The 17,821-nt window shown below is 43.5% G+C and overlaps 1 protein-coding gene across 2 annotated transcripts in view; it reads left to right on the top strand.

The window, feature by feature from the left end:
• The first annotated feature begins 355 nt into the window (after positions 1–355).
• LOC148507701 (maternal DNA replication licensing factor mcm6) overlaps positions 356–17,821 on the top strand; it is a 188,489-nt gene continuing 171,023 nt past the window's right edge. The window contains exons 1-4 of one of the 2 annotated variants that reach the window (XM_088445638.1): positions 356–571; positions 14,478–14,624; positions 15,649–15,759; positions 15,875–16,124. In XM_088445638.1, the coding sequence (XP_088301764.1) occupies positions 468–571; positions 14,478–14,624; positions 15,649–15,759; positions 15,875–16,124 (612 nt within the window). In that variant the 5' untranslated portion in view covers positions 356–467. The remainder of the gene's footprint in view (positions 572–14,477; positions 14,625–15,648; positions 15,760–15,874; positions 16,125–17,821) is intronic. The other variant, XM_088445637.1, reaches the window with a different exon arrangement.

A 17,821-nucleotide genomic window follows, 5' to 3' on the forward strand; every position in this document is an offset into this window, starting at 1 on the left:
TTTTGCGCTTAATATTATTGCTGTTTTACATTCTGCGGGCAAAACGCAGATAACCAGCATCTTTTTAAAGCCGCCGTTTAGTAATAAAAATCCCCTGTTGTTTATCAATGCAGCTGATATTACAAGCAATCAGCATTCAATAGGTATTTTTGTTAAAACTTTTTATCATGTATTTATGTACCTTTGTATTAAAACAATTTCATAATTTACATAGAGTAAAACAATGTTTTTTTTAACCTAGCCTTTCATGTTAAGCGCAATATGAAAAGTAACAGCATGCTACCCCATTTTACTGATTACTATAAATATGTATGTGTGCCTTGCATGTGTAAATCTCTCATGATTGCTAATTGAATTTGGGAGGTGGCTATGGGGGAGGAGAGCTTAGAAATGAGTGTGTAAGGAGAGGTTGCTCTTTCTCTCAGTGGTGTTTGACGCTATTTTATTTTCACTTCCACTTTGTTAATATGGAGTTAGGAAACCCAGCAGCAGCAGCTGAAGCTGGAGGGCAGCATGTGAAAGATGAATTGTCTGATAAGTGTCAAAAACTTTTCTTGGAGTTTTTGGAAGAGTAAGTTGTGGTCATGTTACTGCTGGAATAAAATGAACATTTGTACGGATGTTCTGAACTGCAATTTCATATGTATAGTATAAAACAAAGGGGAGGGGACTGCGCTCTAACACTATAGTCAGGTAAAATATTGGTAGCTGCTGTGTGTGGTGAGGGCACTACGTACCTCACTTAAAATATGCACCAATGAAAACCTAAACACTCAGCGCTTACCTTTACCTGATTTCTGTACCTATACAACCGTAGATAGTGTGTATGTCTACAGTTCTGTATGTAACCAAATGTAATTGTAATATATAGGAAATAAAAATAATAAGTATAAAGCCAATGATATAATATATAGGATGTCAAGCAATAAGAATTTATGCAAGATAAACCAGCATACGATATATGTAAAAAACTAAATATAAACCATGTATCTGATAAAAGACAAATTTATTGAAGTTTATCAAGTAAACAGAAAAATATAAAAAAATCCCAAGCATGCAAGGGAATGGGGTCTGTAGCGACAACTATTTGTAATCACAATTATGGAATAGAAATAATAAGGGAATATCCCTTAGTATAGGAGTATTCTATAAAGGGTATAAAATAGGGGGGGGGGATCTGACCTAATTTGAATGTCTGTGCAATCCAAAAGACCAGACTATACTGGTACTAAAAACATAACATATAACATAGACGTATAGAAGACACTGTTAGTCAGTGCACAGGGGGATACGCTGAGTAGCGTTTTACTCACCCTGTAGTAAATATTTACATATACACAGTGAAGAGGTTCAATTGTGTCCAACAGGTGGATAAAGTCCTGTAATGTCCTGTAATGTCTGTGGGTGAATGCCCCTTCAAAGCCAAACCCTGGGGTCCGTAGAGTGTGGAATGGGGATGCGGGTATGATCAGGGTCCTGATCTGCGTGTCCGCTATGGATCCTGGGTAAATTACTTTTCGTTTTGCTCGTGGATGTCTCTCCTGGACTCCGGAAATAAACCAAGGTCCCGAAGTGCTGGGGGTCTGCCGGCAGACTACCAGGACGGCCGCGATGTGTACTGAGCGGCTCGTGCTGGGATCAATGATTCTGCAATCGACGCGTTACGCCTGATGGCTTCCTCAGGATAGCAGAGGAAGCCATCAGGCGTAACGCGTCGATTGCAGAATCATTGATCCCAGCACGAGCCGCTCAGTACACATCGCGGCCGTCCTGGTAGTCTGCCGGCAGACCCCCAGCACTTCGGGACCTTGGTTTATTTCCGGAGTCCAGGAGAGACATCCACGAGCAAAACGAAAAGTAATTTACCCAGGATCCATAGCGGACACGCAGATCAGGACCCTGATCATACCCGCATCCCCATTCCACACTCTACAGACCCCAGGGTTTGGCTTTGAAGGGGCATTCCCCCACAGACATTACAGGACATTACAGGACTTTATCCACCTGTTGGACACAATTGAACCTCTTCACTGTGTATATGTAAATATTTACTACAGGGTGAGTAAAACGCTACTCAGCGTATCCCCCTGTGCACTGACTAACAGTGTCTTCTATACGTCTGTTATATGTTATGTTTTTAGTACCAGTATAGTCTGGTCTTTTGGATTGCACAGACATTCAAATTAGGTCAGATCCCCCCCCCCCCCCTATTTTATACCCTTTATAGAATACTCCTATACTAAGGGATATTCCCTTATTATTTCTATTCCATAATTGTGATTACAAATAGTTGTCGCTACAGACCCCATTCCCTTGCATGCTTGGGATTTTTTTATATTTTTCTGTTTACTTGATAAACTTCAATAAATTTGTCTTTTATCAGATACATGGTTTATATTTAGTTTTTTCCATATATCGTATGCTGGTTTATCTTGCATAAATTCTTATTGCTTGACATCCTATATATTATATCATTGGCTTTATACTAGGGGTGAGCGGGTTCGGATTTCTGAAATCCGAACCCCCCCGAGCCCCCCCGATCCGAGTCCGATCCGAGTCAGGCTCGACTTTTCCCGCCTGACTCGGATCTGACATCGAGGCAAAACGTCATCATCCCGCCTTCCGAGTCTCGCGGGTTTTGGATCCTATATAAGGTACCCGCGTCGGCGCCATTTTCTCACTCGGCTGTGGACAGTGAAGAGGGAGGGTGGGAGTTAGTGCTGTGTAGTGTAGTGTAGTGCTGCTGTTGTCCACTACTTCAAAGTCCATAGGGGCTGGCTGTGTTGTGCTGTGCTGCTGTTGTTAATAGGGGCTGTGTCCACTACTTCAAAGTCCATAGGGGCTGGCTGGACTGTGTTGTGCAGTCAGTTCCAAAGTCCTGTGCAGTGTCCCAGTCCTAAAGGGGTGCTGTAGTGTTGTCCAGGGGGTGCTCTGTCCATCAGGGGTGCTCCCCCCAAGTGCTAAAAAAATAATATATTTTCTGTGTTTGTGAATTGTGTGCGCAGTAGCCGCACGTGCATCAACAAAGTAGTGCCAAGCGTGCGCCTGTGTCATAAGTAAAGGGCCGGCTGGCTTGACCATTAAAGGGTGCTGTAACCCCCGAAAGTACACTCCAGTCCAAACCAAAAAAAAATTATTTTCTGTGTTTGTGAATTGTGTGCGCAGTAGCCGCACGTGCATCAACAAAGTAGTGCCAAGCGTGCGCCTGTGTCATAAGTAAAGGGCCGGCTGGCTTGACCGTTAAAGGGTGCTGTAACCCCTGAAAGTACACTCCAGTCCAAACCAAAAAAAAATTATTTTCTGTGTTTGTGAATTGTGTGCGCAGTAGCCGCACGTGCATCAACAAAGTAGTGCCAAGCGTGCGCCTGTGTCATAAGTAAAGGGCCGGCTGGCTTGACCGTTAAGGGTGCTGTAACCCCCGAAAGTACACTCCAGTCCAAACCAAAAAAAAAATTATTTTCTGTGTTTGTGAATTGTGTGCGCAGTAGCCGCACGTGCATCAACAAAGTAGTGCCAAGCGTGCGCCTGTGTCATAAGTAAAGGGCCGGCTGGCTTGACCGTTAAGGGTGCTGTAACCCCCGAAAGTACACTCCAGTCCAAACCTAAAAAAAAATTATTTTCTGTGTTTGTGAATTGTGTGCGCAGTAGCCGCACGTGCATCAACAAAGTAGTGCCAAGCGTGCGCCTGTGTCATAAGTAAAGGGCCGGCTGGCTTGACCGTTAAAGGGTGCTGTAACCCCCGAAAGTACACTCCAGTCCAAACCAAAAAAAAATTATTTTCTGTGTTTGTGAATTGTGTGCGCAGTAGCCGCACGTGCATCAACAAAGTAGTGCCAAGAGTGCGCCTGTGTCATAAGTAAAGGGCCGGCTGGCTTGACCGTTAAAGGGTGCTGTAACCCACAAAGTACACTCCAGTCCGAACCAAAAAAAAATTTATTTTCTGTGTTTAGCCGCACGTATATATCAAATCGATATAACATAAATGGAGGACCAAACTTTCTCCGATAAAAATAAAATAGAGAAAGATCAAGAACCACTTCCTCCTAGTGCTGAAGCTGCTGCCACTAGTCATGACATAGACGATAACATGCCATCAACGTCGTCTGCCAAGGCCGATGCCCAATGTCATAGTAGAGGGCACATACAATCCCAAATGGCAAAGTTCAGGAAAATGACCTTGAAAAAGACATTTAAATCAGCTGAAGAGAAACGTAAACTTGCCAATATGCCATTTACGACACGGAGTGGCAAGGAACGGCTAAGGTCGATCCCTAGTATGTTCATGACTAGTGGTTCAGCTTCACATGACGATGGAAGCACTCCTCCCACTAAAAAAATCAAAAGAGTTAAGCTGGCAAAAGCACAGCGAAGAACTGTGCTTTCTAAGAAGATATCACAAATCCCCAAGGAGAGTCCAAGTGTGGTGGTGGTTGCGATGCCTGACCTTCCCAGCACTGGACGGGAAGAGGTGGCTCTTTCCACCATTTGCACGCCCCCTGCAAGTGCTGAAAGGAGCACCCACAGTCCACTTGCTGATATGCAAATTGAAGATGTCACTGTTGAAGTACAACAGGATGAGGATACTGGTGTAGCTGGCGCTGAGGAGGAAGTTGGCGAGGAGGATTCTGATGGTGATGTGGTTTGTTTAAATCAGGCTCCGGGGGAGACAGTTGTTGTCCGTGGGATGAAAAAGCCCATCACGGTCATGCCTGGGCAGAAGACCAAACATTCCACCTCTTTGGTCTGGCAATATTTCTATCCAAATCCGGACAACAACTGTCTTGCCATATGTACCATATGTAAAGGTGAAATAAGTAGGGGTAGGGACGTCAACCACCTAGGAACATCCTCCCTTATACGGCACCTGCAGCGCGTTCATAAAAAGTTACTGTCAAGTTCAGAAACTTTGGCTCAGACCGTAAGCAGTCCAGGGACACCTAAATCCCGTTGTCCTGTTGTATCCAAGCGCCTGCAAACCACACCGTCAACTCCCTCCTCGTCAATTTCCTCCTTAGTCAGGATCGGAAGTAGTCCTGCAGGCCATATCACTGGCATGACTGACTCTCCTATCCGGGATTCCTCCGGAGGATCCTGCATTGCTACGCCTACTGCTGCCGCTGCTGCTGTTGCTGCTGCTGCTGGGAGTCGTTCATCATCCCAGAGAGGAAGTAGGAACACCACTACTTTTACTAAACAATTGACCCTCCAACAGTCCTTAGCGAGGAGGATGAAGTACGACAGCAGTCATCCTGAAGCAAAACGTATAACTGAGGCCTTGACTGCTATGTTGGTGTTAGACGTGCGTCCGGTATCCGCCATTAGTGCAGTGGGATTTAGACAATTGATGGAGGTAGTGTGTCCCCGGTTCCAAATCCCGTCTAGATTCCACTTCACTAGGCAGGCGATACCGAGACTGTACAGAAACGTCAGAAAAAGTGTCCTCAGTGTCCTGAAAAATGCCGTTGTACACAATGTCCACTTAACCACGGACATGTGGACAAGTGGAACAGGGCAGACTAAGGACTATATGACTGTGACAGCCCACTGGGTAGATGTATCACCTTACGCAGCAACAGCAGCAGCGTCACCAGTAGCAGCATCTCAGAAATGCCAGCTCGTTACAAGGCAGGCTACGCTGTGTATCACCGGTTTCAGTAAGAGGCACACCGCCGACAACCTCTTAGAGAAACTGAGGGAAATCATCGCCCAGTGGCTTACCCCACTTAGACTCTCCTGGGGATTTGTGATATCTGACAACGCCACCAATATTGTGCGGGCATTACATCTGGGCAAATTCCAGCACGTCCCATGTTTTGCTCACACAATAAACTTGGTGGTGCAGAATTTTCTGAAAAGCGACAGGGGCGTGCAGGAGACGCTTTGGGTGGCCCGAAAAATTTCTGGCCACTTTCGCCATTCAGCGACTGCGTGCCGAAGACTGGAGCGCCAGCAAACACTCTTGAACCTGCCCCGCCATCACCTGAAGCAAGAGGTTGTGACGCGGTGGAACTCAACCCTCTATATGCTTCAGAGGATGGAGGAGCAGCAAAAGGCCATACAAGCCTATACATCCACCTATGACATAGGCAAAGGAGGGGGTATGCACCTGACTCAAGCGCAGTGGAGAATGATTTCCGTGTTGTGCAAGGTTCTTCAGCCCTTCGAACTTGCCACACGTGAAGTCAGTTCAGACACTGCCAGCTTGAGTCAGGTCATTCCCCTCATCAGGCTTTTGCAGAAGCAGCTGGAGAAAGTGAAGGAGGAGCTAAGACGGAGCGATTCCGCTCGGCATGTGGGACTTGTGGATGAAGCCCTTCATTCGCTTTGCCAGGATTCCAGGGTGGTCAATCTGTTGAAATCAGACCACTACATTTTGGCCACCGTGCTCGATCCTAGGTTTAAAGCCTATGTGGTGTCTCTCTTTCCAGCCGACACAAGCCTGCAGAGGTGCAAAGACCTGCTGGTGAACACACTGTCAGCTGAAGCGGAACATGACACGTCAACGGCTCCTTCTTCATTTTCTCCCGCAACTGGGGCTGCCAGGAAAAAACTTAGGTATCCTAAGCAACCCGCTGGCGGTGATGCAGGGCAGGCAGGACCAAGTTTGGACATCTGGTCCGGACTGAAGGACCTGGCAACAATTTCTGACATGTCTACTGTCACTGCATATGATACTGTCACCATTGACAGAATGGTGGAGGATTACATCGGTGACAGCATCCAAGTAGGCATGTCAGACAGTCCATACCTGTACTGGCAGGAAAAAGAGGCAATTTGGAGGCCCCTGTACAAACTGGCTCTATTTTACCTGAGTTGCCCCCCCTCCAGTGTGTACTCCGAAAGAGTGTTTAGTGCAGCCGGGAACCTTGTCAGCGAAAGGCGTAGGAGGTTGCTTCCACAGAATGTGGAGAAGATGATGTTCATCAAAATGAATTATCAGCTCTTCCAGGGAGACCAGCCTCCAGAAGGTACAGAGGGACCTGTGGTGGTGGATTCAAGTGGGGACGAGTTAATACTTTGTGAGGATGAGGATGTACACACTGAAGAGGGTGAGGAATCGGTGGATGAGGAGGATGAGGATGACATCTTGCCTCCGTAGAGCCAGTTTGTGCAGGGACACATTAATTGCCAGCTTGTTTTGTGGGGGCCCAAACGAACCAATCATTTCAGCCACAGTTGTGTGGCAGACCCTGGCGCTGAAATGATTGATTTGTTAAAGTGTGCATGTCCTGTTTATACAACATAAGGGTGGGTGGGAGGGCCCAAGGACAATTCCATCTTGCACCTCTTTTTTTCTTTGCATTATGTACAGTTTGGGGCCTAGTTTTTCTAACTGCCATCCTGCCTGCCACTGCAGTGTCACTCCTAGATGGGTCACGTGTTTGTGCCGCCCACTCGTGTCGCTTAGCATAGTCATCCAGCTACCTCGGTGCAACCTTTTGGACATAAAAACACTATTGTGAGGTGTGAGGTGTTCAGAATAGACTGGAAATGAGTGGAAATTAAGGTTATTGAGGTTAATAATAGCATAGGAGCAGAAAAACCTACAAATTCTGTGATTTTAGCTGTTTTTATGCTTTTTTTCAAAAAAATACAGATCCAAAACACAAAACCCAGAACCCAAAACACGGAAGGGTGGTTTTGGCAAAACCAATCCAGATCCAAAACACGAAGAAAGATCCAAAACCAAAACACAAAACACGAAAAGTGGCCGGTGCACACCCCTACTTTATACTTATTATTATTTTTATTTCCTATATATTACAATTACATTTGGTTACATACAGAACTGTAGACATACACACTATCTACGGTTGTATAGGTACAGAAATCAGGTAAAGGTAAGCGCTGAGTGTTTAGGTTTTCATTGGTTCATATGTATAGTGTTTTTTTTATTGTTTGTTTGTTTTGGCTGGAGTTCTGTATTGCGTGTAATTCCATACAATGAATAATGATTATTATATGTTTATTTAATTGTTCGGCCTAGTCACCAGGATGTCAGTTATAAGTCTCAAGCAGCATGACCATGACATTTATAGATTTTATTTATATGTAATACAGTTACTAAATGGTTCTTACACCAGTACTGTTAGTGGGGTTGGGCATGGGATCCTGGCAGTCGGGATGCCGCTGGTAAGAATACTGACTGCATCCCAACAGTGAGAATCCCGACAGCACTAGGTAAGGAACCTAATGCTAAACCTAACCCTCCCTCCCCATTACCTAACCCACCCTCCCCAGTACCTAACCCTTACCCTAACCCTCCCTCCCCAGTGCATAACCTCCCCCTCCCCACAACCTAAACCTAACCCTCCCCCCTTAGTGCCTATCCCTAACCCTCCCATTAGTACTGAACCCTAATCCCTAACCCCGATACTTACCTTCGGGATGCCAGTGGTCGGGATCCGGTAGCCCGTATTGTGACCGTCTGCATCCCGCACGCTGGGATGCCGACTACATCTCTTGTCTTTAAAAATAATTTCATGTTTTAGTGTGTGTATTAACTATAAATGTGGTAAATGCATGCCTTAGATCGTTTAAGAACCCGCGCGTGTAGTATAAAAATAACAGAGCACATCATGGCATTTAACATGGCACAATAATGACATAGAGCCGTAATCAATTTGGCTGCGAAAAGTCGGAATCGGCGATAAATTATCACCAATGATGTAATTTTTGCATGTTTCCGTTATCCCTGTATTCAATTACAAAGACTTTTCGCCGGAGCGAAGTCTTTGTAAAAAAAAAAAAACGGGGATAAGTTTTCACCAGCCTTTAGCTGGTGCCAAAAAGTACAGAACTGTTGTTTAGGGGTGCAGGCTTTAAAAAAATAGCCTGCACCCCAGTGAATGGCCCATAAAAACGATCTGTGTTAAAAAAAAAAAAAAAAAAAGTTTAAAAAAAAAATCTGGTCACCAATTTTTTAATTTTGGTGTGAAAACAAAAAAAAAAAATGAAAAACCACTTCAAAAATGGCTAAGTTGCAATGCTGAGTAGGTGCTACTTACTAGATTTCTTATTTGTCATGTATCAAAAACTAACATTTCTCAAATTTCTTTTATTTGTGCAGCCCCAAAATTGTCCTAATGCCCAACAGTGGTCCTATTGAAGGTGGTAGTCATTGTAAGCCAAATTGGTAACAGTGGTTTGCTATCTTGTTGTGGACTTTCAGTGATGTAAAAAATAATCCAGCCACTCACCAGTCTTTCTTCCACTCGTGCATGTGTGAAAGCTTTTAATCACATGAGACTGCTGTAAATATGATTCTCCACAGCCTGAACATCTGCTCAAAGGAAAAATGGATCTCTGAGAAACAAAGTCAAGATATAACAAACAATTCTGTCTTGCTCACTTTCCTAAAATGTCCAGTAGATGGATACATTTTTTTGTAGTTTTCGCCGGAGACCATGCCACCCTCCTGGTAGGTAGAAAAAGTGGGTGGGGCCTTGGGTTTTGACTGTGTGTACTATAGATGACGGTAATAGTAGAGTAATGGTATACACCAGATAATCCCTTAGTTACCAAACAGCCCAGTGCTTAACCAGTGGAGGGGCTTATTGAGCAGTAACGTGACTGTACAGCTGTTATGCACAGACACTCTTGCAGAACATAGACAGGTGTGATGCAGTCCGTAGAGTAAGCATTGTAGGGGAGTGCTGGGTTGGAGAAGCTGCTTGCTTTCTGAGTGCCTTTGTTTATCTGCACCTGTCAAACTGTATGACTGACAGGCTGAGGCAGCCAGTGCAGCAGTGTCAAAGGCAGACCTGGCAGGCATAGGCAAAACTAAGGGGTGGTCCAGACCACCCATTTGCCAGATGGCCAATATGCCTGAATTTAAATGTTATTTATGCCCGTGGCAACATGGTCAGGAACGGATTTACTTGCCCGGCATTGCCCGCCCCTGAGTGGAGGAGCAGGTTAGTCTAGCTCCCCAGCTCTGACTTCCCTGCCTAATAAGCAATAGTAAACAGTCAGTACATGATGACACATGCGCTCTGTGTGGTGTGCCTAAGAAGAGCAGCTATGGAGGAGCTGTGCAACACGACACAAAGATGTTTCTGATGTAGCTAAGGAGGCCAGTAAGCTAGCTTTAAGCTAAGCTTATACATTTCAGGTAACTTAAGTACATTTTTGATGCTGCAGCCAGGGAAAGGGGGTTCCAATGCATGTAGTAATGTGCACCCTGCAATGAAATTAATTTGTTGGGTACCCCAGGATTCCACCATTCATTTGGCAATTGCATTGAAATACTTAGAAAATAAATCTTTGATTTGACGCAGCAGCCAATGAGTCTGTTTGACTCTCATTGGCTGCTATAACAAGCACACAGCCACCGCTGGCGACTGTTTTACGGTGTAGTGGTGACTTCTCTCACTGCAGTCTGCACTACACTTGTAGGGCCCGGGGGACACTAGCGGTGGGTGCAGTGGCTATGGGCCCCTGCACCACAGTGGTCCCCAATGCAAGTCAACAGCTGCACTGCCGCTAGTTCCGCCACTGCATCAAAGTGAAACCTCTGACCAATGCACTTAATCTTGGTTTAGCTTCTTTTGTGGTTCAAATTAAAGAATTATATGATAAAGGTTGATCATATCAATTAGGGGGTGCCTAGGTACTATGTGAGCTTCTATCTGGTAGAACATAAATGCACAAACTTGTTCTGTAAAAAGCATGGAGGAGGGGGATGTATCGATCCTTGGGGAAAGATGAAGTGGAGAGAGAGTACCAGCCAATCAGCTCTGACAGGAGCTGAATGATTGGTACTTTCTGTCATCAAGGCTTAGTACACCAGTTTTTTGCCCATGCATGTCCTGACTGTAATTACTTAAATCCAAATTGCAATCTAGCATTACAACAAAGGAAATCGCATTTCTGCACTGCTCTGTAAAATGAGTCACCTTCACTAGAATGCTGTCCACCCAATTCCTTGGTACTGTACAAACTTCTGCTCGATATCTCATACCATAAAACCATGCTCCTTGGTTGAAATTTCTGAATACTTGTGCAAATTGAGGCACACTGTGGATCCAAAGCTGTTTTACAACAGAACAGTGGATATTTTGCACAACAGAACTTACATCTATATAGCGATCATGGAGTCATTGATCATGGTATGTCTCTTGATCAGTATGCATAGGATTATGGGACTGGATTATCCTGAACTCTCACATCCTAATATTTTTTGGCAAGACAATCCTGCTTTTCAGGCACTGTACCACCATCTCACCTATGGTTCTATCTGAGAGAGAGCGTTCCTCTATTTGAATAGATTCTAATTGAATGTCATATCTATAATGGCTACAGGGTGTGCGGTGCACATAGACCCCTTGGTCTAGGTGCACTGTACCCTGCACAAATGTTCTGTAATACTTACCTCTCCATAGTCCTGCGGCGGCAGTGCTGCACAAATCGCCAAGAAAATGGTGCGGCAGCCATTTTCCACAGTGCCAGAATCTACTTGCTACTGTTTTATACACAGAATAAAAAGAATTAAAAGCACAAATCTGTATTTGTAATTTTTTTGAAAAATATTTGATTTTAAAACATTGTAGTACTGTACTTGTTGATGCTTTGCCATTAGTATACTTTCTGACTTTGCTAAAACCATGACATTTAGATATATCAGGATTTATTTGTATTTTTTTTAATCTCAATGATTGCCTTTTCGGTGAATAGTCTGTGTACAGTGAATAGAGAGCAGGAGCATAGGCAAAACTAGACATTTGGTAATGGGTGGTCCCAGTTCCAACCCATTACCAAAACTTGTTACCTTGGAAGTTTGGTAGTGTATTTTGTGATCATTATTTAGGCAGCAAAGATTTATAATGTTATTCCTTATAGTGTTCATGCCAGACCTGAGGATAGGGCAGGGCGATGAAGTGTGAGCAGAGTCATTATGCGTGTGCTGAAGGAAAAGGGGCATGGTTGACCAGGAGGGGGTGTGTCCTCATGACACATCCCCAATTCATCACTCTTGAGGGCAGAGAAACTGAGGTGGAGTTACAAGGAGAGTAGGGCAGGGACAGTGTGGGGGGAGTTAAAAGGAGGGTGAGGGCAGATACACTGAGGTGGAGTTACAAGGAGGGTGAGGGTAGGGACACAGAAGAGTAATTACAGGGAGGGTGAGGGCAGGGTTATTGCTAGATCCAGGTTGAAGAAAGGACCTTTGATGTCACAACCACATGACCATTACAGCAGGCCCAGACCGCTACGTGTGTATGTATGATCACACACTTACCTTGATAGCCTTGGTAGTGCCTCCTCTCCTCTTCAGGATTCAGGACATGCAGCTGCCCTGTCATACTCTCAAAGTCCAAGTAACTAAGGCATTCAGTAAGGTGATTCCCTGTGCTAGCTTGCTGCTGCTCCTCCGGCTCCATGGCACTTTGCAGGCACACACAGACAGGACGTGTGATGTGACGTCATGTCGTCATGTCACATTGCGCGCTTACCCAGTGAAAAGCCTGTTGTTTAAAGCCTGAAGGAGGCGGAGCTACTTCTAGCCCGAAGTTTTAGGGGTCTATTTACTAAGCTTTGTTAGGAAATAAAGTGAACGGTGATAAGTTACCAGCCAATCCACTCTTAACTGCCATTTTTCAAACCCAGCCTGTGAGATGGCAATTAGGAGCTGATTAGCTGGTAACTTATCACCATTCACTTTATCTCCTAACAAAGCTTAGTAAATAGACCCCTTAGTCTTTGCTGCTGTCAGCTGTCCTTACCAGGTAGACCACAGTGGGGCGGAAGTTAATGAGCAAAAAAAAAATTCTGTCAAGAGGCTAATGGGTGGTCCGGTGCACACCACCACCACCACCCCTTAGTTTCGCCATTGCAGGAGGCACAGCATAGGGTGAAGCTGGAGAGGACAGGCAAGAGGGAGGGGTAAAATGGATAATGGAGGTGAAATAAATGGGTAAAGGAATGAGATAAATACATATGGGGGGGAATAAAGGACTGGATAGGGACTGAGGTAGGTAAAGGGGGAGGAGATAAAACATATAGAGGCTGGTGTAGACTGAGGCAAATGCAATATAGGCAGGTGCAGGGTTGGACTGGCCCACAGGGGTACAGGGGAAATCCCTGGTGGGCCCTACTGCCTGGGGGCCCACCCCCTTACTCTAGGGGTAAATTTACTAAAGTGAGTTTTTAGAAGTGAGTTTTAAAAGTGCTGTTGCCCATAGCAACCAATCAGATTCTAGCTATTATCTTCTAGAAGGTGCTAGTTAAATGTTAAGTAGAATCTGATTGGTTGCTTTGGGCAACATCACTTTTAAAACTCACTTCAAAAAACTCTCACTTTAGTAAATTTACCCCTAGGTGTCAGGTTCCAGACCTCTAATCATACATTATTACTCAATTATATGGTCAGTTACTTGGTAAGTAATTCACTGATCAACATGGGTGCTTGGCTCCTTTCTATAGAAACTACAACCAGATTTGCCTATTGGTTAGCCAAGCATCTCTGGTGGCTGGCCATACCCTCTCTTGGATCTGGCCACAACCCTTAAGCATAGGCGCCTACCACTGCATTCCCTCGGTGGGTCCCTTTTGCCCCAGTCTGACACTGGGCAGATGAGTGGTGAAGGAAATGAGGCAGTTACAGAGGGAGTAGTGAAAGGAATGAGATTGGTAATAAGTATGAGTTGTGGGTATGGGGGAGTTAAAAATATTGAGGTCTGTGAAGAAAGGAATAAAGGAAATCCGGCAGGAGAAGAATGTAAAACAGAAGCCCCCACAATGGCTCCCTCTATATAGATGACCAGCAGCACTCTAATAGGATAGGACAGGAGTCTTAAAAACAAACCAAAAAAAAATATATAATTTATTTTCTAACTATTAAATTAACCATTACCTCCGTACGTCCCAAAGCACCAGAGGTACAGAGAAGAGCCCTAGTACTATTGGCACTAGGGTTGGGTGGACCCTGGAGTGGGTCCCCGCACAATTTTATTTATTTTTTTTGCAGGCCCCACACCTGTGGAAATTAGCCCTGGTGCCATATTTTTGTGGGTCTCGCTCTGGTTAGTCAAGCCTAGTGCCTAGGCACAAGCGGTAGTGCTGGTAATGTTTAAATAGGTGGACCCTACACATTTTTTACTTTAAATAAATAGCAGGTCTACAGCAAAAACACATTGGAATGCCAAAATGTGTCACTTCTGAACCAGCCACATCACAAAACTGTTGCCAAGTTTGCCTCCAACTGGAACATTTTATTCAAACTTGCCGAAAATTCTCCACTGGGTTACAGAAAGCTTGATCTTGCTGAAACCTTGCATTTACACCAAAGTCTTGTTTAAAATGATCTAAGTAATCTTAAGTGGCATCAGAAATTATTTGTCATGGGATTTTAATGTATGTCAAAAAAATCAAAGGTGGAACCATTTAGGGTTTTATGTTCAAACTTTTTTTCATAGTAAGTATAATTTTGTCATCATAGGTTATTAACATTTTCTAAGTCTTTAATATTTGTTTTACAGATACAAAGGCAAAGATGGTGGAAATCTTTATATGTCTGCGGCTGAAGAGTTAATTCGACCAGAAAGAAACACATTGGTGGTAAATTTCACTGACATTGAATATTATAATCAGCAGCTTGCTACCACAATCCAGGAAGAATATTACAGGTAAAATTACTCTTTGCAGCGCATAATGCAAAGTATAAATGCACTGAAAACTAAGTAAGGCAGATGTACAGTACTTTTGTTACCAGTTTAATATGTAAAACAAAATGTGTAATGTGCAGGTGTTGGTTAAGATGCAGGCCACCCACACCAGAGCAGGATCCTTAAAAATAAGAAATTTCAATCCAGAGGATCCATGTTCTGATGTTGCTCAGAGCTTATTTGTCAATATTACTTGAAGCAAGGCCTTACTAAAGAGATAGTGGTTACTTTTGATCGGTCTATCCTCCCTTGTGTAAAAACAGGCTGTGCTTGCCTCCTTGTGTCACTAGATTTTAAATTGATCAATGAAGGCTAAACACACGGAAGCATTACATGCAAGGTACTACTTTGTGCTAAAGAGTGAATATCCCAAGCAAATTAATCCATTATTTTCCCTGAGCCACACTACTGACAGATAATTTTAACAGTATTGCTTAAATAACATCTAATTTGGGAGATACAACCTTACAGCTGTTATCAGGTTATCTTGTTGTTTTCTCATCTACAACTTCACAAACTTCATTTATTGAAGGCAAACAAAAACTCATTGTGAATGCTGTACAATTTTGTGTTTTTATCCTCCCCACGACCTTGTATCATTCTTGAAGAGAATCGCTTAACATGGAAGTTCCCAAACTCTACCATTACAGTCCAGGTTTTAAGGATATATATGCTTAAGTGCAGGTGACTTAATTAGTAACTTAGTCAATTTGATTTAGCCAACTAGGCTCAAGCATGGATATTTTTAAAACCTGGACTGTAATGGTGGAGTTTGGGAACCTCTGACTTAACCTGTTACAGAATATATTTTCTTATTAAAACTTTAGGTAGCATAAATGCTTTTTATTTTCTTAATACGTTTGAAGGTGAACATGCATTATTTATGATGCATTCAAATATGTTTTTGTATATCAGTCTATTCAAATATTTGACAACTGCATTGACTTAACTATTTGCATTATACCATTGTCCTAATCTATACCAGAGTCTATGTTCATCTGTGCCGTGCTGTTCGGAACTTTGTCAGACAAATTGGAAACATTCCAGCAAACAAAGAATTCTATGTTGCATTTTCAGATTTCCCTTCACGGCAAAAGTAAGTAATTTTCATTTTATGGTCGTATAAAGGTTTAGTATCTGCACCTAAATGTTCCTTATAATATTTAAAGTAAAGTATTTTTTTACTTATCACCTTTTTCTTCTATTGGTAGGATACGTGAACTTTGTTCTTTTAAAATTGGGACTTTGCTTCGCATTAGTGGGCAAGTTGTGAGGACACATCCTGTCCATCCTGAACTTGTCAGTGGCACATTCCTTTGTATGGACTGCCAGTCTGTAGTCAAAGATGTGGAACAACAGTTCAAATATACACAGCCGACTATATGTAAAAATCCAGTTTGTGCCAATCGGCGAAGGTTCACATTGGACACAAACAAGTCTCGTTTTGTTGACTTTCAGAAGGTACCGTTTTATTTTTATTTTAACTCTGTTTATGTACAATACAAATACCAATATTGTTGGTTTTTTAGAATTTACTTTTCTCAAACTTTGACAGTGTGATCAGTTTGTATATATTACCAGGAAAAATATTCAAAATGATAGTCTAATGGTTTATTTTAATATGTGCAAGAAAGACAGATGTATTCTATGAGATTAGTAAAAAAAAAAAATTCAATCACTTCAGTGACTAGAAGGGTCTATGATGTGTGCTAAACATACACTACATCAGGGGTTCCCAACCACGGTCCTCAAGGTACACTAACAGTCCAGGTTTTAAGAATAGCCATAATTGAGCAAAGGCAATTTAAATAGTACCTCAGTTATTTTGATTAAAACATCTGTGCTTTAGCATGGATATCACCAAAACCAGGACTATTAGTGTGCCTTGAGGACAGAGGTTGGGAATCACTGCACTACATGGCCAAGAGTATGTCGACACCTGAAAAATCACAACCAGGGCCGTAACTAGGGTAGTGCGACCAGTGCCATGGCACAGGGCAGGGGGCGCTGTTGGAGCCTGTCCATTTTCCTGTTTATTATCATTCTCACTTGTAGATTCCTCTTCTTTTATCCCCAGCATCTCCTGGCTTCCCTCTCTTCCCTATCTCTTCCCCATGAGGCCATGGCCCTTTTTCAGGTGCACTATCTTATGTACCTATTTATAAAATTTGCTGGGGGGTTGCCAATGCTCTCTGGCACAGGGCACCAAAAAGTCTATTTACGGCTCTGATCACAACCATGTGTTTATAGTACATATCATTAAAAACCCATGTGCAGTAATATGGAGTTGATGATGATTTGCTACTATAACAGGATCTGCTTTTCTGGGAAGGCTTTTCACTCTATTGTGGAACATGGATGCAGGGATTTGCATCAGTTCAGTCACTAGAACATTAGTGAGGTCTGGCACCAATGTTGGGGGAGAAGCCAAGCTGGCCCTAGCTAATTTGGTGCCATAGGCAAAATTTTGAGTGGTGCCCCCTAGCAGATAATCCCACCACCAATCTAAGGCCCCCATTTATCAACAAAGCATAACCCCTTTGGCGATCGTTAAAGGCATTATGCCTTCTTTTCTGGATTTAACAAACAGCGGTAATCAAAAAATTCCACTGTTTGTCAAGCATCGCTCTTGCTATCTTTTAGATGGCGAGTGTAATGCAGTCCCCATTGCCTGCAATATGACCCAGTGGTGCCTTTATGGCTTCGGCAAAGCCTTTCGGGCACTGCTCGGTCCCTGTGTTATGCACATGTGCAGACAGACTGTTGCGCATGTGCATAACACCAGCGCTCTGACACTGGCGCAGTGTTAGGTAGCCAGCAGCCCAGTGGAGGAGGACTTCATGGGACCTTGCTGGAGGGTTAAGTATTGGTAAGTACCAGTAAATTTTTAGTTTGTATCAGTGATACTAAGCGAAAAATAGCGCTGGTGTTTACCATTGTTAAGTGGGGGCCTAAGTGTTTATATGTGGATGCCAAAAACATCAGAAAGAGATTTCATATACTGTGTGTATGTATATTATAAGGGCACAGTCGTGCTGCATCTAAAAAAAACTGGTTTCTCCATAGTGAATTCTGGAAAGGGGGAGGGGGGGCATGGTGTTTAAGGGGCTACACCTCAAAAGCTATAGGAGGTACAGAGTTGAAATTTGGCAAGGACG

The sequence above is a fragment of the Taudactylus pleione genome, unplaced genomic scaffold (genome assembly GCF_031769625.1).
Source record: "Taudactylus pleione unplaced genomic scaffold, aTauple2 ptg000386l, whole genome shotgun sequence".
Lineage (NCBI taxonomy): Eukaryota > Metazoa > Chordata > Amphibia > Anura > Myobatrachidae > Taudactylus > Taudactylus pleione.